The sequence below is a fragment of the Gymnodraco acuticeps genome, unplaced genomic scaffold (assembly GCF_902827175.1).
Source record: "Gymnodraco acuticeps unplaced genomic scaffold, fGymAcu1.1, whole genome shotgun sequence".
NCBI lineage: Eukaryota > Metazoa > Chordata > Actinopteri > Perciformes > Bathydraconidae > Gymnodraco > Gymnodraco acuticeps.
This window is the reverse complement of record NW_022991772.1, coordinates 1-19,788: the sequence shown is the minus strand read 5'-3', so window position 1 is coordinate 19,788 and position 19,788 is coordinate 1. Positions and strand designations below refer to the sequence as shown.

The 19,788-nt window shown below is 46.3% G+C and overlaps 1 protein-coding gene across 1 annotated transcript; it reads left to right on the top strand.

Annotated features, from left to right (window-relative positions):
* The first annotated feature begins 5,939 nt into the window (after positions 1-5,939).
* On the top strand, positions 5,940-8,591 carry LOC117535119 (sodium/glucose cotransporter 4-like). Its single transcript, XM_034199450.1, has 4 exons — positions 5,940-5,959; positions 6,773-6,941; positions 7,265-7,480; positions 8,247-8,591. Exons 1-4 carry the CDS (start codon positions 5,940-5,942, stop codon positions 8,589-8,591), a joined length of 750 nt encoding a protein of 249 aa, XP_034055341.1.
* The last annotated feature ends 11,197 nt before the right edge of the window (positions 8,592-19,788 follow it).

Here is a 19,788-nt window from a genome sequence, read left to right as displayed (position 1 = left end):
TATGTTGTTTGAATAGAGGATTCGTAATATTGTTTGCCGACACCAACATTCACGACCAAGCAGCATTTTAAAGTCTAAATATCCCCAATTACATTTCTGCTGCTATCTTTGCAAAACGAGGTAGCAGTCACATCTTATCTGGATTAGTGCTGCACAATACCGTTTTCATAAGGGATACATGTGTGGGTAGTCTTTCATATTAAACATGATCGCTGGTAGATAAACACAGAAATCGTAACACAATTTAACCTGGGCGGGTCACATTTTAACGTGGGCGGGTCCCAGTTCCGTGGGAGGATCACAGTTTAACACAGATGAAGACTTCTCCACGCTGCTTTCAAACTGTGAGTAAACACTGTGTGCTTCACTTGGAGGCTGTCTGAAGGTATACACAGATGGACTTGGACATTAACAACGATATTCCGTAATAAGTCTGGAAACAATAGCTGGTTTAAATGATTTATTCGAGCAACTCGTTTGTCTTGTTGTAGTCCTCGCTGTTCGCGTCCGGATATCGCCATCGTAATCACAACCTCACACACTGGTACTGGATGTGCATCAACGTGTTCCTAAGAAGCCAAATGTACCAAAAGATGTATGTAAATGACAGAAGAAAGCGATCGAAATGTATATTTCAGTCGAAAGCCACGCACCCCACGGAAACGAGTTGATTGGGAAACAAATTGATCGGGAAACAAGTTAATCCGGAACACCGGCCCATCGGGATTCGTCCCGAACGTCCCGATGGCCAGTCCGCCCCTGGATATAGGGCATTGATGTTATTCTATTAGCAATGGACGACCAAGAGTATGTAGATCTCCTTTGAAACCCCACCCCTGGTTTTAACAATAATTAAGTTATTATGAATTCCTAATGTATAACATATCATCTTCAGATGCATGTTTTTTGGTAACCTGTACCTGCTAATAAGTTTTTACTTTTGGTAAATGCACAGAATATAAAATGAAATTATAAATGACATATCCAGCCTTACTCCTAAACTCATAGTTTATGTGGACTGGATCATGTATCGGCAAGCAACTAGTAATGTCTGTTTAAATATCAATGCAACAATTATTTGAGCAGATCTCAGATCGGCTTGAAGAGTGAATGTAAGCTTTAAAACCCGAAATACTGATCTGGATTCAGTAAAGTATTATGTACGATAATCACCTTAAACAGGGATACCAAGTTACATATAAGACTTACAGATGTATGCATTAACATGCCTTTTCCCCAAACATGATTTGTAAGATGTAAATCGCCACTCATTTGGGATTAAATCAGGTTGACAAATGCACTTAATTTCTTGCGGGTTCAGTTGGCTACCATTACTTAATAACACTAACAAAGTCTATTCGTGTGTGGTGCTGTCACAGGCTAAGTCAAAAAGCAACTATGTAGTATATCGATTGATTTCAAACTGCAACAGGTCCGTAAACGACAGAGGTTAGCTAAGACTAACATCAATGCTGCCTCATAGGCCTTCTAGCTGTGCTAACTGAGCAGTTTACGGTTTAACTAGCAAATAATTTGCACGCGTAAGCTTTTATGTCGACAGTGAAATCATTTTATAAACACTGTACATTTCTTAATTACATTACAGAAAACTGAGTGTCCCCTCCCCCCCAGGTTCAATACTGCAGGCTCAGGCTAACATCAATGCTGCCTCATACTAGCTGTGCTAACTGAGCAGTTTACGGTTTAACTAACTAATCATTTGCACACGTAAGCTTGTATGTCGACACATGGTGCTGTGTAAAGTGATGCAAAAGCTGAAATCATTGAAAAAACACTGTAAATGTCTTTATTACATTACAGAACACGGCGCTTACCTCGAGGAAGTCCGTATTCGGGTCAAGGTTCAATGCTGCAGGCTTGCTGGTGACGTCGTGTTCCTTTAAAGTGAAACGTGCTATGTGGGCGTATCCGTTGGCCTAGCATATGCACGCAAAAAAATCAGACTCGATATCTGAGGATTCTGGGTAGTGTAGTGTCTTCGGCTATCCTAAACTCTGAAAAAACTATTTGTTTTTCCGAATCGAAAGGGGAAAACACAAAAGCATTGTACACAATTTAAACCAATCAATATTGTGTAATCAACAAGGATAAACTGATGTTTTTAGTTGATGAATAGAATAGAATAGAATCGTTTAATGTCATTATACATGTACAATGAGATAATAAATGCTTCTCCCTTTCAAGGGTGCCATCAAAACAAAAAAACATCACAACATAAGACACCAAATACACGCAGCATACATACTTAGGAATAAGGAATAAAGAAATAAGGAATAAAGCGCAGTAATTATTTCCAGGAGTATAACAATAAAATCTGTAATGTAATAAATAATAATAATAGTATGTATTTATAAAAATAATAGTCATGATATATATGTATGTATGTACAGAGTCACATTTATGATGATTAAGAGGTATGATTTCAGGTGTTAAGAGCAATGACGGCTCTTGGGAAAAAAGTGTCTTTGAGTCTGTTTGTTTTGGATGTGATACACCTGTAGCGCCTGCCGGAGGGCAGCAGGTAGAACAGGTGAAAGCCGGGGTGTGAGCTGTCCTTGATAATGTTTTTGGCTCTACTGAGGCAGCGGGAGGTGTAAATGTCCATCAGGGAGGGGAGAGGGCAGCCACTTTTACGACTCTCTGGAGCCTCATCCTGTCGGCCTCAGTGCAGCTGGCGTACCACACTGTGATGCAGTATGTCAATAGGCTCTCGATGGTAGAGCGGTAGAAGGTCACCAGCAGCTTAGTGGCCAGGTTGTTCTTCCTGAGCACCCTCAGGAAGTGCAGACGCTGCTGGGCCTTCTTGATGACAGCTGTGGTGTTGTCCTTCAAGGAGAGGTTGTTGGTGATGAGGACGCCAAGGAACTTGAAGGTGTGGACCCTCTCCACACACTCACCGTTAATGTCGAGGGGAGCGAGGTCAGGGGCGGCGGGTGCTGTAGGCTAGGGAAGGCTAAGCCTTCTCAAATATTTATGTCACTGCATCCTGGTAAAATAAAAATATAATGTATAATGTGTGTGTCTTTGATATTAGCGCTGCTATGCAGCCACCTGTGCCCTGTACCACGAAGCCAGTTCAACAGACCCTGGATGTGCTTGAGTTATCTTAACTAACCCTAACAAACGCGATCTCGCTAAACGGTCCTACGGCGCTGGTTATCAACTCGGTGAATCAAGCCAGGGTTTCTCTCTCCAGCTGAGAACGCGTTCACGTGAAAGGGGCGGGGTTAGCTACATTTGACCAATCACAAACAGGGACAAGTGTACTGACAGCGCAACATCATACTTCATTAATGAAAAGTAAACTAATATTAGACAAATATGAACTTTAAACATCCATGATGACTTAAACATATAATCCAGGATACAAGCCACAGAGTTGCACCTGCAAGGAGAATACAGAACAACTCGTTAAAAAATAAACTACCGAGTGTTTGAAAACAGTTTTATGATATCACTGCCCCATCTAAAACACGAGGGGATCTGACTTTATTACATTTGAGTTGAGTGTTTCGTCAACTTAATGTGTTGCTTAAAATAATACGTCTGCATACAGTATATGTGACAATGTAACTAAGTGTTGCACGGCCAGATACGGCTCGAGAAGCTGACTCAGATAAGGAAATATTGTGATATCGATGTGTGATCGATGATCTGATTGATGATGTGATGTCAGTGTGATATGAATGATAAGTGCGACACGTCGGCGTCTTCTCTGCATACGGCAGTTTAAACTGCATTTCCTTTTTCCTATAATATGACTTGATAGATTTAAACTCCGCACACTGAGCTCTGATCGGTCAGCAGGCGGTGCTTTCACTGAGTTGATCTCTTTTCTATAGACGCCGGAGGCGGGCAGCGTAAGATAAACAAATAAGTTATTTAGCCTTCCCAAACCTGAGCCTCACGCGCTGCCTATGAGCGAGGTCGGTAGTATTCCTCCTGAAGTCTACGATGATCTCTTTGGTTTTCGTGGGGTTCAGTGCCAGGTTGTTCACTGAACACCACGCTGAGAGCTTCAGTACCTCACTCCTGTAGGCCGACTCGTCTCCTCCTGAGATGAGCCCCACCACAGTGGTGTCGTCAGCAAACTTGACGATGATGTTCTCTGGTGGGCTGGACTGCAGTTGTGGGTGTAGAGCGAGTACAGGAGAGGGCTCAGCACACAGCCCTGAGGAGAGCCGGTGCTGAGAGTGCGGGTGGAGGAGTGATGGGGGCTAAGTCTCACACGCTGGGGGCGGTTAGTGAGGACATCTTTGATCCAGGAACAGGTGGGTGAGGGAAAGCCTAGGTTTGATAGTTTGCAAACTAGAATGTCCGGGATGATTGTGTTGAACGCTGAGCTGTAGTCAATAAAGAGCAATCTGACGTAGCTCCCACAATGCTCCAGGTGGCTCAGTGCAGAGTGGAGAGCTATGGCGTCTTCAGTGGATCTATTTGCTCTGTAGGCAAACTGGTGTGGGTCGAGGGTGGGGGGAAGGCAGGCCTTTATGTGATGTAACACCAGCTTCTCAAAACACTTCATGATCACAGGTGTGAGTGCAATGGGGCGGTAGTCATTAAGGCTGTCTGTGGTTGCTTTCTAAGGAACAGGAATGATAGTGGCAGTTTTAAGGCAAGGTGGGATAACAGCGAGTTTCAGGGAGAGATTAAAAATGCTGGTGAAGACCTGTGAGAGCTGGTTGGCACACGCTCTGAGCACCTTCCCAGGTACTCCATCTGGACCAGCAGCCTTCCTGGGGTTCAGTGCTTTGAGCACCCGTCTCACATCATGCTCCTCCAAAGTAAGTGGGGGGGTGCTGGGAGCGGTTGGGGGCTGGGGTGGAGTTGCTGATTGCTGCTGTGGTGTCTCGAAGCGAGTAAAGAAGCAGTTCAGTTCCTCTGCTAGCGACACGCTTGAGTCCCCAGTTGCCGTGTCACACCCCCTGTAGTTGGTAATGTTCTTAATGCCCTGCCACACCTGCCTAGGGTTGTTGCTTTTGAGGTGGTCCTCAATCCTTTTTTTGTAGTCTGTCTTGGCTTTTGTAATTCCTCTCTTCAGGTCGGCTCGAGCAGCACTGTAGAGAGCTCTGTCCCCTGACCTGAAGGCTGAGTCATGGGCCTTGAGCAGCATGTGGACCCGGCCAGTCATCCAGGGTTTCTGGTTTGGGTAAACCCTGATGCTTTTTACCATAGTGACGTTGTCGATACAGTATTTCATGTAGGACAGTACCATCTCTGTGTAGGTTGCCAGGTCCTGTTGCTGGTGTTCAAATACATCCCACTGGGTGTGTTCAAAGCAGTCCTGAAGCTGAGTGAGTGCATCCTCAGGCCAGGTTGTAACAGACTTTCTTGTTGGACTTGTTCTCCGTCTAAGGGGGGTGTATGAAGGGGTCAGTAGCAGGGAGATATGATCTGACAGGCCTAGGTGGGGGAGAGGTATGGCTCTGTATGCGTGCTTGATGTTGGAGTACACATGATCAAGAGTGTTTTTCCCTCTGGTCGGACACTTGACATGCTGGTAGAATTTAGGCAGAACAGATTTTAGGTTGGCCTTATTGAAATCTCCTGCAACAATGTGAACGCCATTGGGGTGAGCTTGCTGTTGGTGGTTGATGGTGTTTAGCAGGAGGGAGAGTGCAGTGTTGATGTTAGCTTGTGGTGGTATATACACAGTCAGGAGAGCAGTGATGGTCAATGATGATGCCGTTATTACACCAGTTCTTATGTACGTACATACAGAGACCCCCCCCCCCCTTCCTCGGCTCTTACAAGAGTCTTTGTTTCTGTCCCAGCTAAGTAGTGTGCGGCCTGCTAGCTGCACGCTAGCATCGGGGATTTGTGGATGAAGCCAGGTCTCCGTGATCACAAGTAAACAACAGTCACGAACGTAGTTGTTTCCGGCGAGTTGTAATTCCAGATCGTCCGTTTTGTGCACTATGGACCTGGCGTTGGTGAGGTACATACTCGGCAGGGGAGGCTTGTGTGGCTGTAGATTACTATGCAAACTTCGAGACCGGAAATCTTTTCACCCCAAGCTGTTGCCTTGGCAACGCAATTCTGTTGATAGTTATTTCATATCACAGAAACCCCATATCCCAAAGTGCATTGCGGCTAAAACATCCAATCACCGAGCTTGAACCATAGCTGAGGATCCTGGGTAATCAGTTCGTCGGTGTGTATTGCTTAGGTCTGTTTCCGGTGACTTATTTTGAAATTCAGTTCCTGACGGACAGCAAAAAAGCCCAATATTATAGAATTAAACAAATAAATAAACACAAGGATAATTGTGTATTATTGTTGAGTAAATAACAGTGTGTTATTTAGAAAAGAATAACAAATGGAAGGAAAAACATGTTTAAAAAAATACAGATTTCAGTATTCTAAGGCTCTGAGCCACATTTATTTTCCTCGCGGAAGGCAAAAAAAGTCCGACATTATACGATTTATAATAAATTAAATAATCGTGGCTTGATATTGAGTAAGATCATGTTTTTATGAACCACACAGCTTCCGGTCTTCCAAGACCCGACCGCTATTTGGACGTATCCATTGGCGTATCATATGCACGCAAGACTCAGAACTCAATGGGAATGGTTGGCGTATCATGTGCACGCACAATCGGACTTCTGCGTACCTATTGCACTCATTTCCAATGTGTAAAGTCATGTCATTTGTACGCAGGCTGAAGAGAGTGGGTTGGGTTGTATACATGTGTTTTTATATGTGTTATATACATGTATGTAACATGTGTTATGTGTGTTAATGTTAGGGTGTTCGTCCTGGTCATGGTGTGTGTGAGTCTGATGTGGATACCCGTCATCCAGACAGCCAACAGTGGACAGCTGTTCGATTACATCCAATCAGTGACCAGCTTTCTGGCTCCTCCCATCACCGCGGTCTTCCTGATGGCCATCCTGTGGCCCCGTGCTAACGAGCAGGTAAACACACACACACACACACTCGCCAGTTTGATATAACTCTGCCGATGTAAACTACCCTTTCTGTAACTCTGAGAAGATAATAAAGCAAAAATACAACATGGGTCGTTTTAGAGTCAGTAAGGAGGAATTATTTTCTTTAATTTGTTTACTGACATGTCCAAACTGGTTCCACATCTTGGTCCCCAGTAACCAGTTAGAACAGAGGACATTTCTCCAGAGGTTCTCTTGTGTAAAGTAAACCAGGGTTATTGTTCTACTTGATATAGTGTTATAATGTCCCCAGCCTCAGTGACTCTTTAATGTGTCCATGTGCTCCTCAGGGTGCGTTCTGGGGGCTGATGGGGGGGCTGCTGGTGGGACTGGTCCGGATGGTTCTGGAGTTCAGTTTCAAAGCTCCGGCCTGCGGACAGCCTGACGGCCGGCCTGCGCTCCTGGCTCAGGTCCACTATCTGCACTTTGCCCTGATCCTGCTGGCTCTCACCTGCCTCATCATCGCTGCTGTCAGTCTGGCCACGCCCCCCATCCCCGAAGAACATGTGAGGAACATACATCCACAAACATGTACTCTTTGTGACCTCACAGTGTGTTTGCAGCTCATAGAGTCCTGACCCCCGGACATGTTGAGACCCCAAATAGTTCTGATAGAAATGTATAGTAGGGCCTCCAGCACATAGAGACTGCTGGATGCTAACCTGCATATGTTGGGACATTTACACAGTTAGCATCAGTTGTGTTAGCATTCATTAGCATTATAGCCTAGGTGGGCTGTGGATTGGCTGATTTGGACAGTTCTGAGGGGTCCTGGGGGTTATTGAGGATGCTGACTCAATTTCTGACATTGTTCAGGGTCTCAGTGGACTGATTTTCAGTAGTTAAATGAATGTAGGGTCAATGTAGAAGATTTAGGGGGTCATTTGGACGGATTGCTTGTTTATTTGTTAAGTAAATTGTCCACAGTAGAGGTAATGATGTTCATCTTGTGCTCTCTGTATCTAATGGTCCCAACACTTCTCATGGTAGTCAGAAATTAGTGTGTGAATAAAGAATTTAAGCTGCTGTATTGTATTTCTCAGTCATACAGAGATACTGTCTGCAGAAAGACCCGGGGTAGAGTCTGGGTTGCATCGTGAAATACAGAGGGAGGGGGGCGTGGCGTATCAGGGGGTCCTCAGGTCAAAAGAAGGTTGAAGGTCAAACTGTTGGTGCACATAGAGTAACTGATGTTCTTAATGAGGACGTGAAGCCTGTAAACAGAGGTTGACATTAGAAGGTATATTATTAAAGTAGCCCCTCTCTCTGCAGCTCTACAGGCTCACCTGGTGGTCCAGACACAGCCAGGAGCCTCGCCTCGACCTCACAGCTCCCCAGGTGACCTCTGGCCCGGTGACCTCTGGCCCGGTGACCTCTGGCCCGGTGACCTCTGACCCGATGACCTCTGGCCCGGTGACTTCTGGCCCGGTGACCTCCTGGTGGAGGAGGGCTGCACTGAGGCTCTGCGGTCTGAATGCTCCCGGCTCTGAGGCTGCGGAGCCTGAAGGCCTCGAGCTGAACTCCCTGCAGGAAGCACCGCTCTGGAGGAACGTCTGCAATATAAATGCCCTGCTGCTGCTGACCATCAACGTGTTCCTGTGGGGGTACTTCGCCTAACCACTGGGAGGCTGGACTGGTGAACTGGACTGATGTTCTGGACTGATGAACTGGACTGATGTTCTGGACTGATGTTCTGATGAACTGGACTGATGAACTGGAATGATGAACTGGACTGGTGTTCTGGACTGATGAACTGGACTGATGAACTGGACTGATGAACTGGACTGATGTTCTGGACTGATGAACTGGACTGATGAACTGGACTGATGAACTGGACTGATGTTCTGGACTGATGAACTGGACTGATGAGCTGGACTGATGTTCTGGACTGATGACCTGGACTGATGTTCTGGACTGATGAACTGGACTGATGTTCTGGACTGATGAACTGGACTGATGTTCTTGACTGATGAACTGGACTGATGAACTGGACTGATGAACTGGACTGATGTTCTGATGAACTGGACTGATGAACTGGACTGATGAACTGGACTGATAAGCTGGACTGATGTTCTGGACTGATGAGCTGGACTGATGTTCTGGACTGATGAACTGGACTGATGAGCTGGACTGATGTTCTGGACTGATGTTCTGGAATAATGAACTGGACTGATGTTCTGGACTGATGAACTGGACTGATGAACTGGACTGATGTTCTGGACTGATGAACTGGACTGATGAACTGGACTGATGAACTGGACTCATGAACTGGACTGATGTTCTGGACTGATGAACGGGACTGATGTTCTGGACTGATGAACTGGACTGATGAACTGGACTGATGAACTGAACTGATGAGCTGGACTAATGTTCTGGACTGATGTTCTGTACTGATGTTCTGGACTGTTGTTCTGGACTGATGAACTGGACTGATGTTCTTGACTGATGAACTGGACTGATGTTCTGGACTGATGAACTGGACTAATGTTCTGGACTGATGTTCTGGACTGATGTTCTGGACTGATGAACTGGACTGATGAACTGGACTGATGAACTGGACTGATGAACTGAACTGATGAGCTGGACTAATGTTCTGGACTGATGTTCTGTACTGATGTTCTGGACTGTTGTTCTGGACTGATGAACTGGACTGATGAACTGGACTGATGAACTGGACTGATGTTCTGGACTGATGAACTGGACTGATGAGCTGGACTAATGTTCTTGACTGATGAACTGGACTGATGAACTGGACTGATGTTTTGGACTGATGAACTGGACTGATGAACTGGACTGATGTTCTGTACTGATGTTCTGGACTGATGTTCTGGACTGATGTTTTGGACTGATGAACTGGACTGATGAACTGGACTGATGTTCTGGACTGATGAACTGGACTGATGAAATGGACTGATGTTCTTGACTGATGAACTGGACTGATGTTCTGGACTGATGAACTGGACTAATGTTCTGGACTGATGTTCTGGACTGATGTTCTGGACTGATGAACTGGACTGATGAACTGGACTGATGAACTGGACTGATGAACTGAACTGATGAGCTGGACTAATGTTCTGGACTGATGTTCTGTACTGATGTTCTGGACTGTTGTTCTGGACTGATGAACTGGACTGATGAACTGGACTGATGAACTGGACTGATGTTCTGGACTGATGAACTGGACTGATGAGCTGGACTAATGTTCTTGACTGATGAACTGGACTGATGTTCTGGACTGATGAACTGGACTGATGTTCTGGACTGATGTTCTGGACTGATTAACAGGACTGATGTTCTTGACTGATGTTCTGGACCGATGAACTGGACTAATGTTCTGGACTGATGTTCTGGACTGATGAACTGGACTGATGTTCTTGACTGATGAACTGGACTGATGAACTGGACTGATGAACTGGACTGATGAACTGGACTAATGTTCTGGACTGATGAACTGGACAGATGAACTGGACTGATGTTCTGGACTGATGAACTGGACTGATGTTCTGATGAACTGGACTGATGAACTGGACTGATGAGCTGGACTGATGTTCTGGACTGATGAACTGGACTGATGAGCTGGACTGATGTTTTGGAATGATGTTCTGGAATGATGAACTGGACTGATGTTCTGGACTGATGAACTGGACTGATGAACTGGACTGATGAACTGGACTGATGAACTGGACTGATGAACTGGGATCATGAACTGGACTTATGTTCTGGACTGATGAACTGGACTGATGTTCTGGACTGATGAACTGGACTGATCAACTGGACTGATGAACTGGACTGATTAACAGGACTGATGTTCTTGACTGATGTTCTGGACTGATTAACTGGACTGATGAACTGGACTGATGAGCTGGACTGATGTTCTGGACTGATGAACTGGACTAATGTTCTGGACAGATGTTCTGGACTGATGAACTGGACTGATGAACTGGACTGATGAACTGGACTGATGAACTGAACTGATGAGCTGGACTAATGTTCTGGACTGATGTTCTGTACTGATGTTCTGGACTGTTGTTCTGGACTGATGAACTGGACTGATGAACTGGACTGATGAACTGGACTGATGTTCTGGACTGATGAACTGGACTGATGAGCTGGACTAATGTTCTGGACTGATGAACTGGACTGATGAGCTGGACTGATGTTCTGGACTGATGAACTGGACTAATGTTTTGGACTGATGAACTGGACTGATGTTCTGGACTGATGAACTGGACTGATGTTCTTGACTGATGAACTGGACTGATGAACTGGACTGATGAGCTGGACTAATGTTCTGGACTGATGAACTGGACTGATGTTCTGGACTGATGAACTGGACTGATGAACTGGACTGATGTTCTGGACTGATGAACTGGACTGATGAACTGGACTGATGAACTAGACTGATGTTCTGGACTGATGAACTGGACTGATGAGCTGGACTGATGTTCTGGACTGATGACCTGGACTGATGTTCTGGACTGATGAACTGGACTGATGTTCTGGACTGATGAACTGGACTGATGTTCTTGACTGATGAACTGGACTGATGAACTGGACTGATGAACTGGACTGATGTTCTGATGAACTGGACTGATGAACTGGACTGATGAACTGGACTGATGAGCTGGACTGATGTTCTGGACTGATGAGCTGGACTGATGTTCTGGACCGATGAACTGGACTGATGAGCTGGACTGATGTTCTAGACTGATGTTCTGGAATAATGAACTGGACTGATGTTCTGGACTGATGAACTGGACTGATGAACTGGACTGATGTTCTGGACTGATGAACTGGACTGATGAACTGGACTGATGAACTGGACTCATGAACTGGACTGATGTTCTGGACTGATGAACGGGACTGATGTTCTGGACTGATGAACTGGACTGATGAACTGGACTGATGAACTGAACTGATGAGCTGGACTAATGTTCTGGACTGATGTTCTGTACTGATGTTCTGGACTGTTGTTCTGGACTGATGAACTGGACTGATGAACTGGACTGATGAACTGGACTGATGAACTGGACTGATGTTCTGGACTGATGAACTGGACTGATGAACTGGACTGATGTTCTTGACTGATGAACTGGACTGATGTTCTGGACTGATGAACTGGACTAATGTTCTGGACTGATGTTCTGGACTGATGTTCTGGACTGATGAACTGGACTGATGAACTGGACTGATGAACTGGACTGATGAACTGAACTGATGAGCTGGACTAATGTTCTGGACTGATGTTCTGTACTGATGATCTGGACTGTTGTTCTGGACTGATGAACTGGACTGATGAACTGGACTGATGAACTGGACTGATGTTCTGGACTGATGAACTGGACTGATGAGCTGGACTAATGTTCTTGACTGATGAACTGGACTGATGTTCTGGACTGATGAACTGGACTCATGAACTGGACTTATGTTCTGGACTGATGAACTGGACTGATGTTCTGGACTGATGAACTGGACTGATGTTCTGGACTGATTAACAGGACTGATGTTCTTGACTGATGTTCTGGACCGATGAACTGGACTAATGTTCTGGACTGATGTTCTGGACTGATGAACTGGACTGATGTTCTTGACTGATGAACTGGACTGATGAACTGGACTGATGAACTGGACTGATGAACTGGACTAATGTTCTGGACTGATGAACTGGACAGATGAACTGGACTGATGTTCTGGACTGATGAACTGGACTGATGTTCTGATGAACTGGACTGATGAACTGGACTGATGAGCTGGACTGATGTTCTGGACTGATGAACTGGACTGATGAGCTGGACTGATGTTTTGGAATGATGTTCTGGAATGATGAACTGGACTGATGTTCTGGACTGATGAACTGGACTGATGAACTGGACTGATGAACTGGACTGATGAACTGGGATCATGAACTGGACTTATGTTCTGGACTGATGAACTGGACTGATGTTCTGGACTGATGAACTGGACTGATGAACTGGACTGATGAACTGGACTGATTAACAGGACTGATGTTCTTGACTGATGTTCTGGACTGATGAACTGGACTGATGAACTGGACTGATGAGCTGGACTGATGTTCTGGACTGATGAACTGGACTAATGTTCTGGACAGATGTTCTGGACTGATGAACTGGACTGATGAACTGGACTGATGAACTGGACTGATGAACTGAACTGATGAGCTGGACTAATGTTCTGGACTGATGTTCTGTACTGATGTTCTGGACTGTTGTTCTGGACTGATGAACTGGACTGATGAACTGGACTGATGAACTGGACTGATGTTCTGGACTGATGAACTGGACTGATGAGCTGGACTAATGTTCTGGACTGATGAACTGGACTGATGTTCTGGACTGATGAACTGGACTGATGAGCTGGACTGATGAACTGGACTGATGAACTGGACTAATGTTTTGGACTGATGAACTGGACTGATGTTCTGGACTGATGAACTGGACTGATGTTCTTGACTGATGAACTGGACTGATGAACTGGACTGATAAACTGGACTGATGAACTGGACTAATGTTCTGGACTGATGAACTGGACAGATGAACTGGACTGATGTTCTGGACTGATGAACTGGACTGATGTTCCGATGAACTGGACTGATGAACTGGACTGATGAACTGGAGTGATGAGCTGGACTGATGTTCTGGACTGATGAACTGGACTGATGAGCTGGATTGATGTTTTGGACTGATGTTCTGGAATGATGAACTGGACTGATGAACTGGACTGATGTTCTGGACTGATGAACTGGACTGATGAACTGGACTGATGAACTGGACTGATGAACTTGACTCATGAACTGGACTTATGTTCTGGACTGATGAACTGGACTGATGTTCTGGACTGATGAACTGGACTGATGAACTGGACTGATGAACTGGACTGATGAGCTGGACTGATGAACTGGACTGATGAACTGGACTGAGAGTAATATCATCTATCCGAGACAATTCAGTCAGATGCATTAAAGCCTTTTCTGAAATGTTAAAACGAATCAAAACATGTACAAGAATAATCCTTCTGTATACGAGTATATAGACACAAGTATACTGTATATATGTGTGTAACTTCTTACTTTGCAAAGCTTTCACCAACGATTTATATGAAAGTGTTTGAAAAGTCTTAATTTAATGTTCCATTGATACTGGAAGGATGATTCATGTTGGCTGGGATTCTATGTATTATTTATCCTGCCATCTTCAGTCTCTCCATCATGTTCACCTGAGCTGAGGCAGCTGACACATGGCTCAGTTAAACGTGGCAGGAAGTGACATGTTTCATCCTCCATCATGTTCACCTGAGCTGAGGCAGCTGACACATGGCTCAGTTAAACGTGGCAGGAAGTGACATGTTTCATTCTCCATCATGTTCACCTGAGCTGAGGCAGCTGACACATGGCTCAGTTAAACGTGGCAGGAAGTGACATGTTTCATCCTCCATCATGTTCACCTGAGCTGAGGCAGCTGACACATGGCTCAGTTAAACGTGGCAGGAAGTGACATGTTTCATTCTCCATCATGTTCACCTGAGCTGAGGCAGCTGACACATGGCTCAGTTAAACGTGGCAGGAAGTGACATGTTTCATTCTCCATCATGTTCACCTGAGCTGAGGCAGCTGACACATGGCTCAGTTAAACGTGGCAGGAAGTGACATGTTTCATCCTCCATCATGTTCAGCTGAGCTGAGGCAGCTGACACATGGCTCAGTTAAACGTGGCAGGAAGTGACATGTTTCATTCTCCATCATGTTCACCTGAGCTGAGGCAGCTGACACATGGCTCAGTTAAACGTGGCAGGAAGTGACATGTTTCATTCTCCATCATGTTCACCTGAGCTGAGGCAGCTGACATATGGCTCAGTTAAACGTGGCAGGAAGTGACATGTTTCATTCTCCATCATGTTCACCTGAGCTGAGGCAGCTGACACATGGCTCAGTTAAACGTGGCAGGAAGTGACATGTTTCATTCTCCATCATGTTCACCTGAGCTGAGGCAGCTGACACATGGCTCAGTTAAACATGGCAGGAAGTGACATGTGTCATTCTCCATCATGTTCACCTGAGCTGAGGCAGCTGACACATGGCTCAGTTAAACGTGGCAGGAAGTGACATGTTTCATCCTCCATCATGTTCACCTGAGCTGAGGCAGCTGACACATGGCTCAGTTAAACGTGGCAGGAAGTGACATGTTTCATCCTCCATCATGTTCACCTGAGCTGAGGCAGCTGACACATGGCTCAGTTAAACGTGGCAGGAAGTGACATGTTTCATTCTCCATCATGTTCACCTGAGCTGAGGCAGCTGACACATGGCTCAGTTAAACGTGGCAGGAAGTGACATGTTTCATTCTCCATCATGTTCACCTGAGCTGAGGCAGCTGACACATGGCTCAGTTAAACTTGGCAGGAAGTGACATGTTTCATCCTCCATCATGTTCACCTGAGCTGAGGCAGCTGACACATGGCTCAGTTAAACTTGGCAGGAAGTGACATGTTTCATTCTCCATCATGTTCACCTGAGCTGAGGCAGCTGACACATGGCTCAGTTAAACGTGGCAGGAAGTGACATGTTTCATTCTCCATCATGTTCACCTGAGCTGAGGCAGCTGACACATGGCTCAGTTAAACGTGGCAGGAAGTGACATGTTTCATCCTCCATCATGTTCACCTGAGCTGAGGCAGCTGACACATGGCTCAGTTAAACGTGGCAGGAAGTGACATGTTTCATTCTCCATCATGTTCACCTGAGCTGAGGCAGCTGACACATGGCTCAGTTAAACGTGGCAGGAAGTGACATGTTTCATCCTCCATCATGTTCACCTGAGCTGAGGCAGCTGACACATGGCTCAGTTAAACGTGGCAGGAAGTGACATGTTTCATCCTCCATCATGTTCAGCTGAGCTGAGGCAGCTGACACATGGCTCAGTTAAACGTGGCAGGAAGTGACATGTTTCATTCTCCATCATGTTCACCTGAGCTGAGGCAGCTGACACATGGCTCAGTTAAACGTGGCAGGAAGTGACATGTTTCATTCTCCATCATGTTCACCTGAGCTGAGGCAGCTGACACATGGCTCAGTTAAACGTGGCAGGAAGTGACATGTTTCATTCTCCATCATGTTCACCTGAGCTGAGGCAGCTGACATATGGCTCAGTTAAACGTGGCAGGAAGTGACATGTTTCATTCTCCATCATGTTCACCTGAGCTGAGGCAGCTGACACATGGCTCAGTTAAACGTGGCAGGAAGTGACATGTTTCATTCTCCATCATGTTCACCTGAGCTGAGGCAGCTGACACATGGCTCAGTTAAACATGGCAGGAAGTGACATGTTTCATTCTCCATCATGTTCACCTGAGCTGAGGCAGCTGACACATGGCTCAGTTAAACGTGGCAGGAAGTGACATGTTTCATCCTCCATCATGTTCACCTGAGCTGAGGCAGCTGACACATGGCTCAGTTAAACGTGGCAGGAAGTGACATGTTTCATTCTCCATCATGTTCACCTGAGCTGAGGCAGCTGACACATGGCTCAGTTAAACGTGGCAGGAAGTGACATGTTTCATCCTCCATCATGTTCACCTGAGCTGAGGCAGCTGACACATGGCTCAGTTAAACATGGCAGGAAGTGACATGTTTCATTCTCCATCATGTTCACCTGAGCTGAGGCAGCTGACACATGGCTCAGTTAAACGTGGCAGGAAGTGACATGTTTCATTCTCCATCATGTTCACCTGAGCTGAGGCAGCTGACACATGGCTCAGTTAAACTTGGCAGGAAGTGACATGTTTCATTCTCCATCATGTTCACCTGAGCTGAGGCAGCTGACACATGGCTCAGTTAAACGTGGCAGGAAGTGACATGTTTCATTCTCCATCATGTTCACCTGAGCTGAGGCAGCTGACACATGGCTCAGTTAAACGTGGCAGGAAGTGACATGTTTCATCCTCCATCATGTTCACCTGAGCTGAGGCAGCTGACACATGGCTCAGTTAAACGTGGCAGGAAGTGACATGTTTCATTCTCCATCATGTTCACCTGAGCTGAGGCAGCTGACACATGGCTCAGTTAAACGTGGCAGGAAGTGACATGTTTCATTCTCCATCATGTTCACCTGAGCTGAGGCAGCTGACACATGGCTCAGTTAAACGTGGCAGGAAGTGACATGTTTCATTCTCCATCATGTTCATCCCTCCGGTGAATGTGGCAGGAAGTGACATGTTTCATAACATCCTGTGGCTGGCGATCAGAACATGGTTTCTCCTGAGCGCTTTGAGATCCTCAGAAGAATTCAGAATTTGGAGATTTTTGAAATATCTGAATTTTAGAAAAAAGGCAGAATTTTGAGAAAAATACCCAAATGATGCGTTTTTTTTAAACGTCAGGATTTTGAAAATAGAGAAAAAGCAGAATTTAGAGATTTTTAGACAAGTCATAATATTGACATTTTTATAAAAAAATCTGTATGTTGAGAAAAAAAGTTGGGAATCTGACATTTCAAGAAAATTATCATGATTTTGAAATGTTGTGAAAATATTTCAGAATTTTGGAAAAAGTCAGGATGACTAGATTTTCCAAAAAATATCTGAATTCTGAGCAGCGGTGCCGGATTCATTTCAGAAGTGGGGGGGAGACTCCCTTGTCCTCCCGGGGTCATATTTATCCCGCATTTCTCCCGATTTCTGACTAAATCTGATTTGTTTCATTCTAACATAACGCACCAAATGTTACTGTTTCCACTCGCACTTCAATACAGCTACACCATTGTTTGGTTTCCCCGGTAACGTGTCTCTTTAGTAGCGCGAGCAAATGAAAGTCTGAGAGGGTGTTCAGGAGGAAGATAGTCAGAGAAAACAGAAGAAGAATGGACAACTCGACCCTCTGCTCACTCCTTTCCTGTAACTGAAACTACACAGACCCACACATAGTTCCATCTCTCCTCGTTTCCTGCTACGCTCTTGTTTGACAAGCTGAATGTTGACTGGTGTTTGACTGAAGTCAGCTCTGTGAAAAGTTCCAGTTATTAACTCGGTATTTACAAAGCTGTCATCTCCACATTTGGAGAAAGTTACGAGCCGTTTGACAGCATCACATCTGCATATTTCACAGAAGGCTCGTTTAGTGGTTTTGCAAATAATTAACCACTCTCTGTTTTTGTACCATTCTGCATTGAAGTACCTTCTCTTTGCCCAAATAAGCTTTTATTGTCCCGTCTCAATGTCCCGACAACAAACCTCCATAAAGTCGGAACCAGCCTGTTTCGGGTCAACGATGCCGGCGGCGGCGGCTTTGACAGCCTCTGCGGCCGCAGAGCTGCTGCTGGGGTTCATCTGGCTGCGCTGGTTCTATGGTTGAAGGACCAGGCTCCGGAGCTGGTTCTATGGTTGAAGGACCAGGCTCCGGAGGTGGTTTCTATGGTTGAAGGACCAGGCTCCGGAGCTGGTTTCTATGGTTTGAAGGACCAGGCCCGGAGCTGGTTCTATGGTTGAAGGACCAGGCTCCGGAGCTGGCTCTATGGTTGAAAGACCAGGCCTCCGGAGCTGGTTCTATGGTTGAAGGACCAGGCTCCGGAGCTGGTTCTATGGTTTGAAGGACCAGGCTCCGGAGCTGGTTCTATGGTTGAAGGACCAGGCTCCGGAAGCTGGTTCTATGGTTGAAGGACCAGGCTCCGGAGCTGGTTCTATGGTTGAAGGACCAGGCTCTGGAGCTGGTTCTATGGTTTGAAGGACCAGGCTCCGGAGCTGGTTCTATGGTTGAAGGACCAGGCTCCGGAGCTGGTTCTATGGTTGAAGTGAAGGACCAGGCCCGGATGTGGTTCTATGGTTTGAAGGACCAGGCTCCGAGCTGGTTCTATGGTTGAGGACCAGGCTCCGGAGCTGGTTCTATGGTTGAAGGACAAGGCTCCGGAGCTGGTTCTATGGTTGAAGGACCAGGCTCCGGAGCTGGTTCTATGGTTGAAGGACCAGGCTCCGGAGCTGGTTCTATGGTTGAAGGACCAGGCTCCGGAGCTGGTTCTATGGTTGAAGGACAAGGCTCCGGAGCTGGTTCTATGGTTGAAGGACCAGGCTCCGGAGGTGGTTCTATGGTTGAAGGACCAGGTTCTGGAGCTGGTTCTATGGTTGAAGGACCAGGCTCCGGAGCTGGTTCTATGGTTGAAGGACCAGGCTCCGGAGGTGGTTCTATGGTTGAAGGACCAGGTTCTGGAGCTGGTTCTATGGTTGAAGGACCAGGCTCCGGAGGTGGTTCTATCTATGTTGAAGGAACCAGGCTCCGGAGCTGGTTCTATGGTTGAAGGACCAGGCTCCGGAGCTGGTTCTATGGTTGAAGGACCAGGCTCCGGAGCTGGTTCTATGGTTGAAGGACCAGGCTCCAGCTGGTTCTATGGTTGAAGGACCAGGCTCCGGAGCTGGTTCTATGGTTGAAGGACCAGGCTCCGGAGCTGGTTCTATGGTTGAAGGACCAGGCTCCGGAGCTGGTTCTATGGTTGAAGGACCAGGCTCCGGAGCTGGTTCTATGGTTGAAGGACCAGGCTCCGGAGCTGGTTCTATGGTTGAAGGACCAGGCTCCGGAGCTGGTTCTATGGTTGAAGGACCAGGCTCCGGAGCTGGTTCTATGGTTGAAGGACCAGGCTCCGGAGCTGGTTCTATGGTTGAAGGACCAGGCTGGAGCTGGTTCTATGGTTGAAGGACCAGGCTCCGGAGCTGGTTCTATGGTTGAAGGACCAGGCTCCGGAGTGGTTCTATGGTTGAAGGACCAGGCTCTGGAGCTGGTTCTATGGTTGAAGGACCAGGCTCCGGAGTGGTTCTA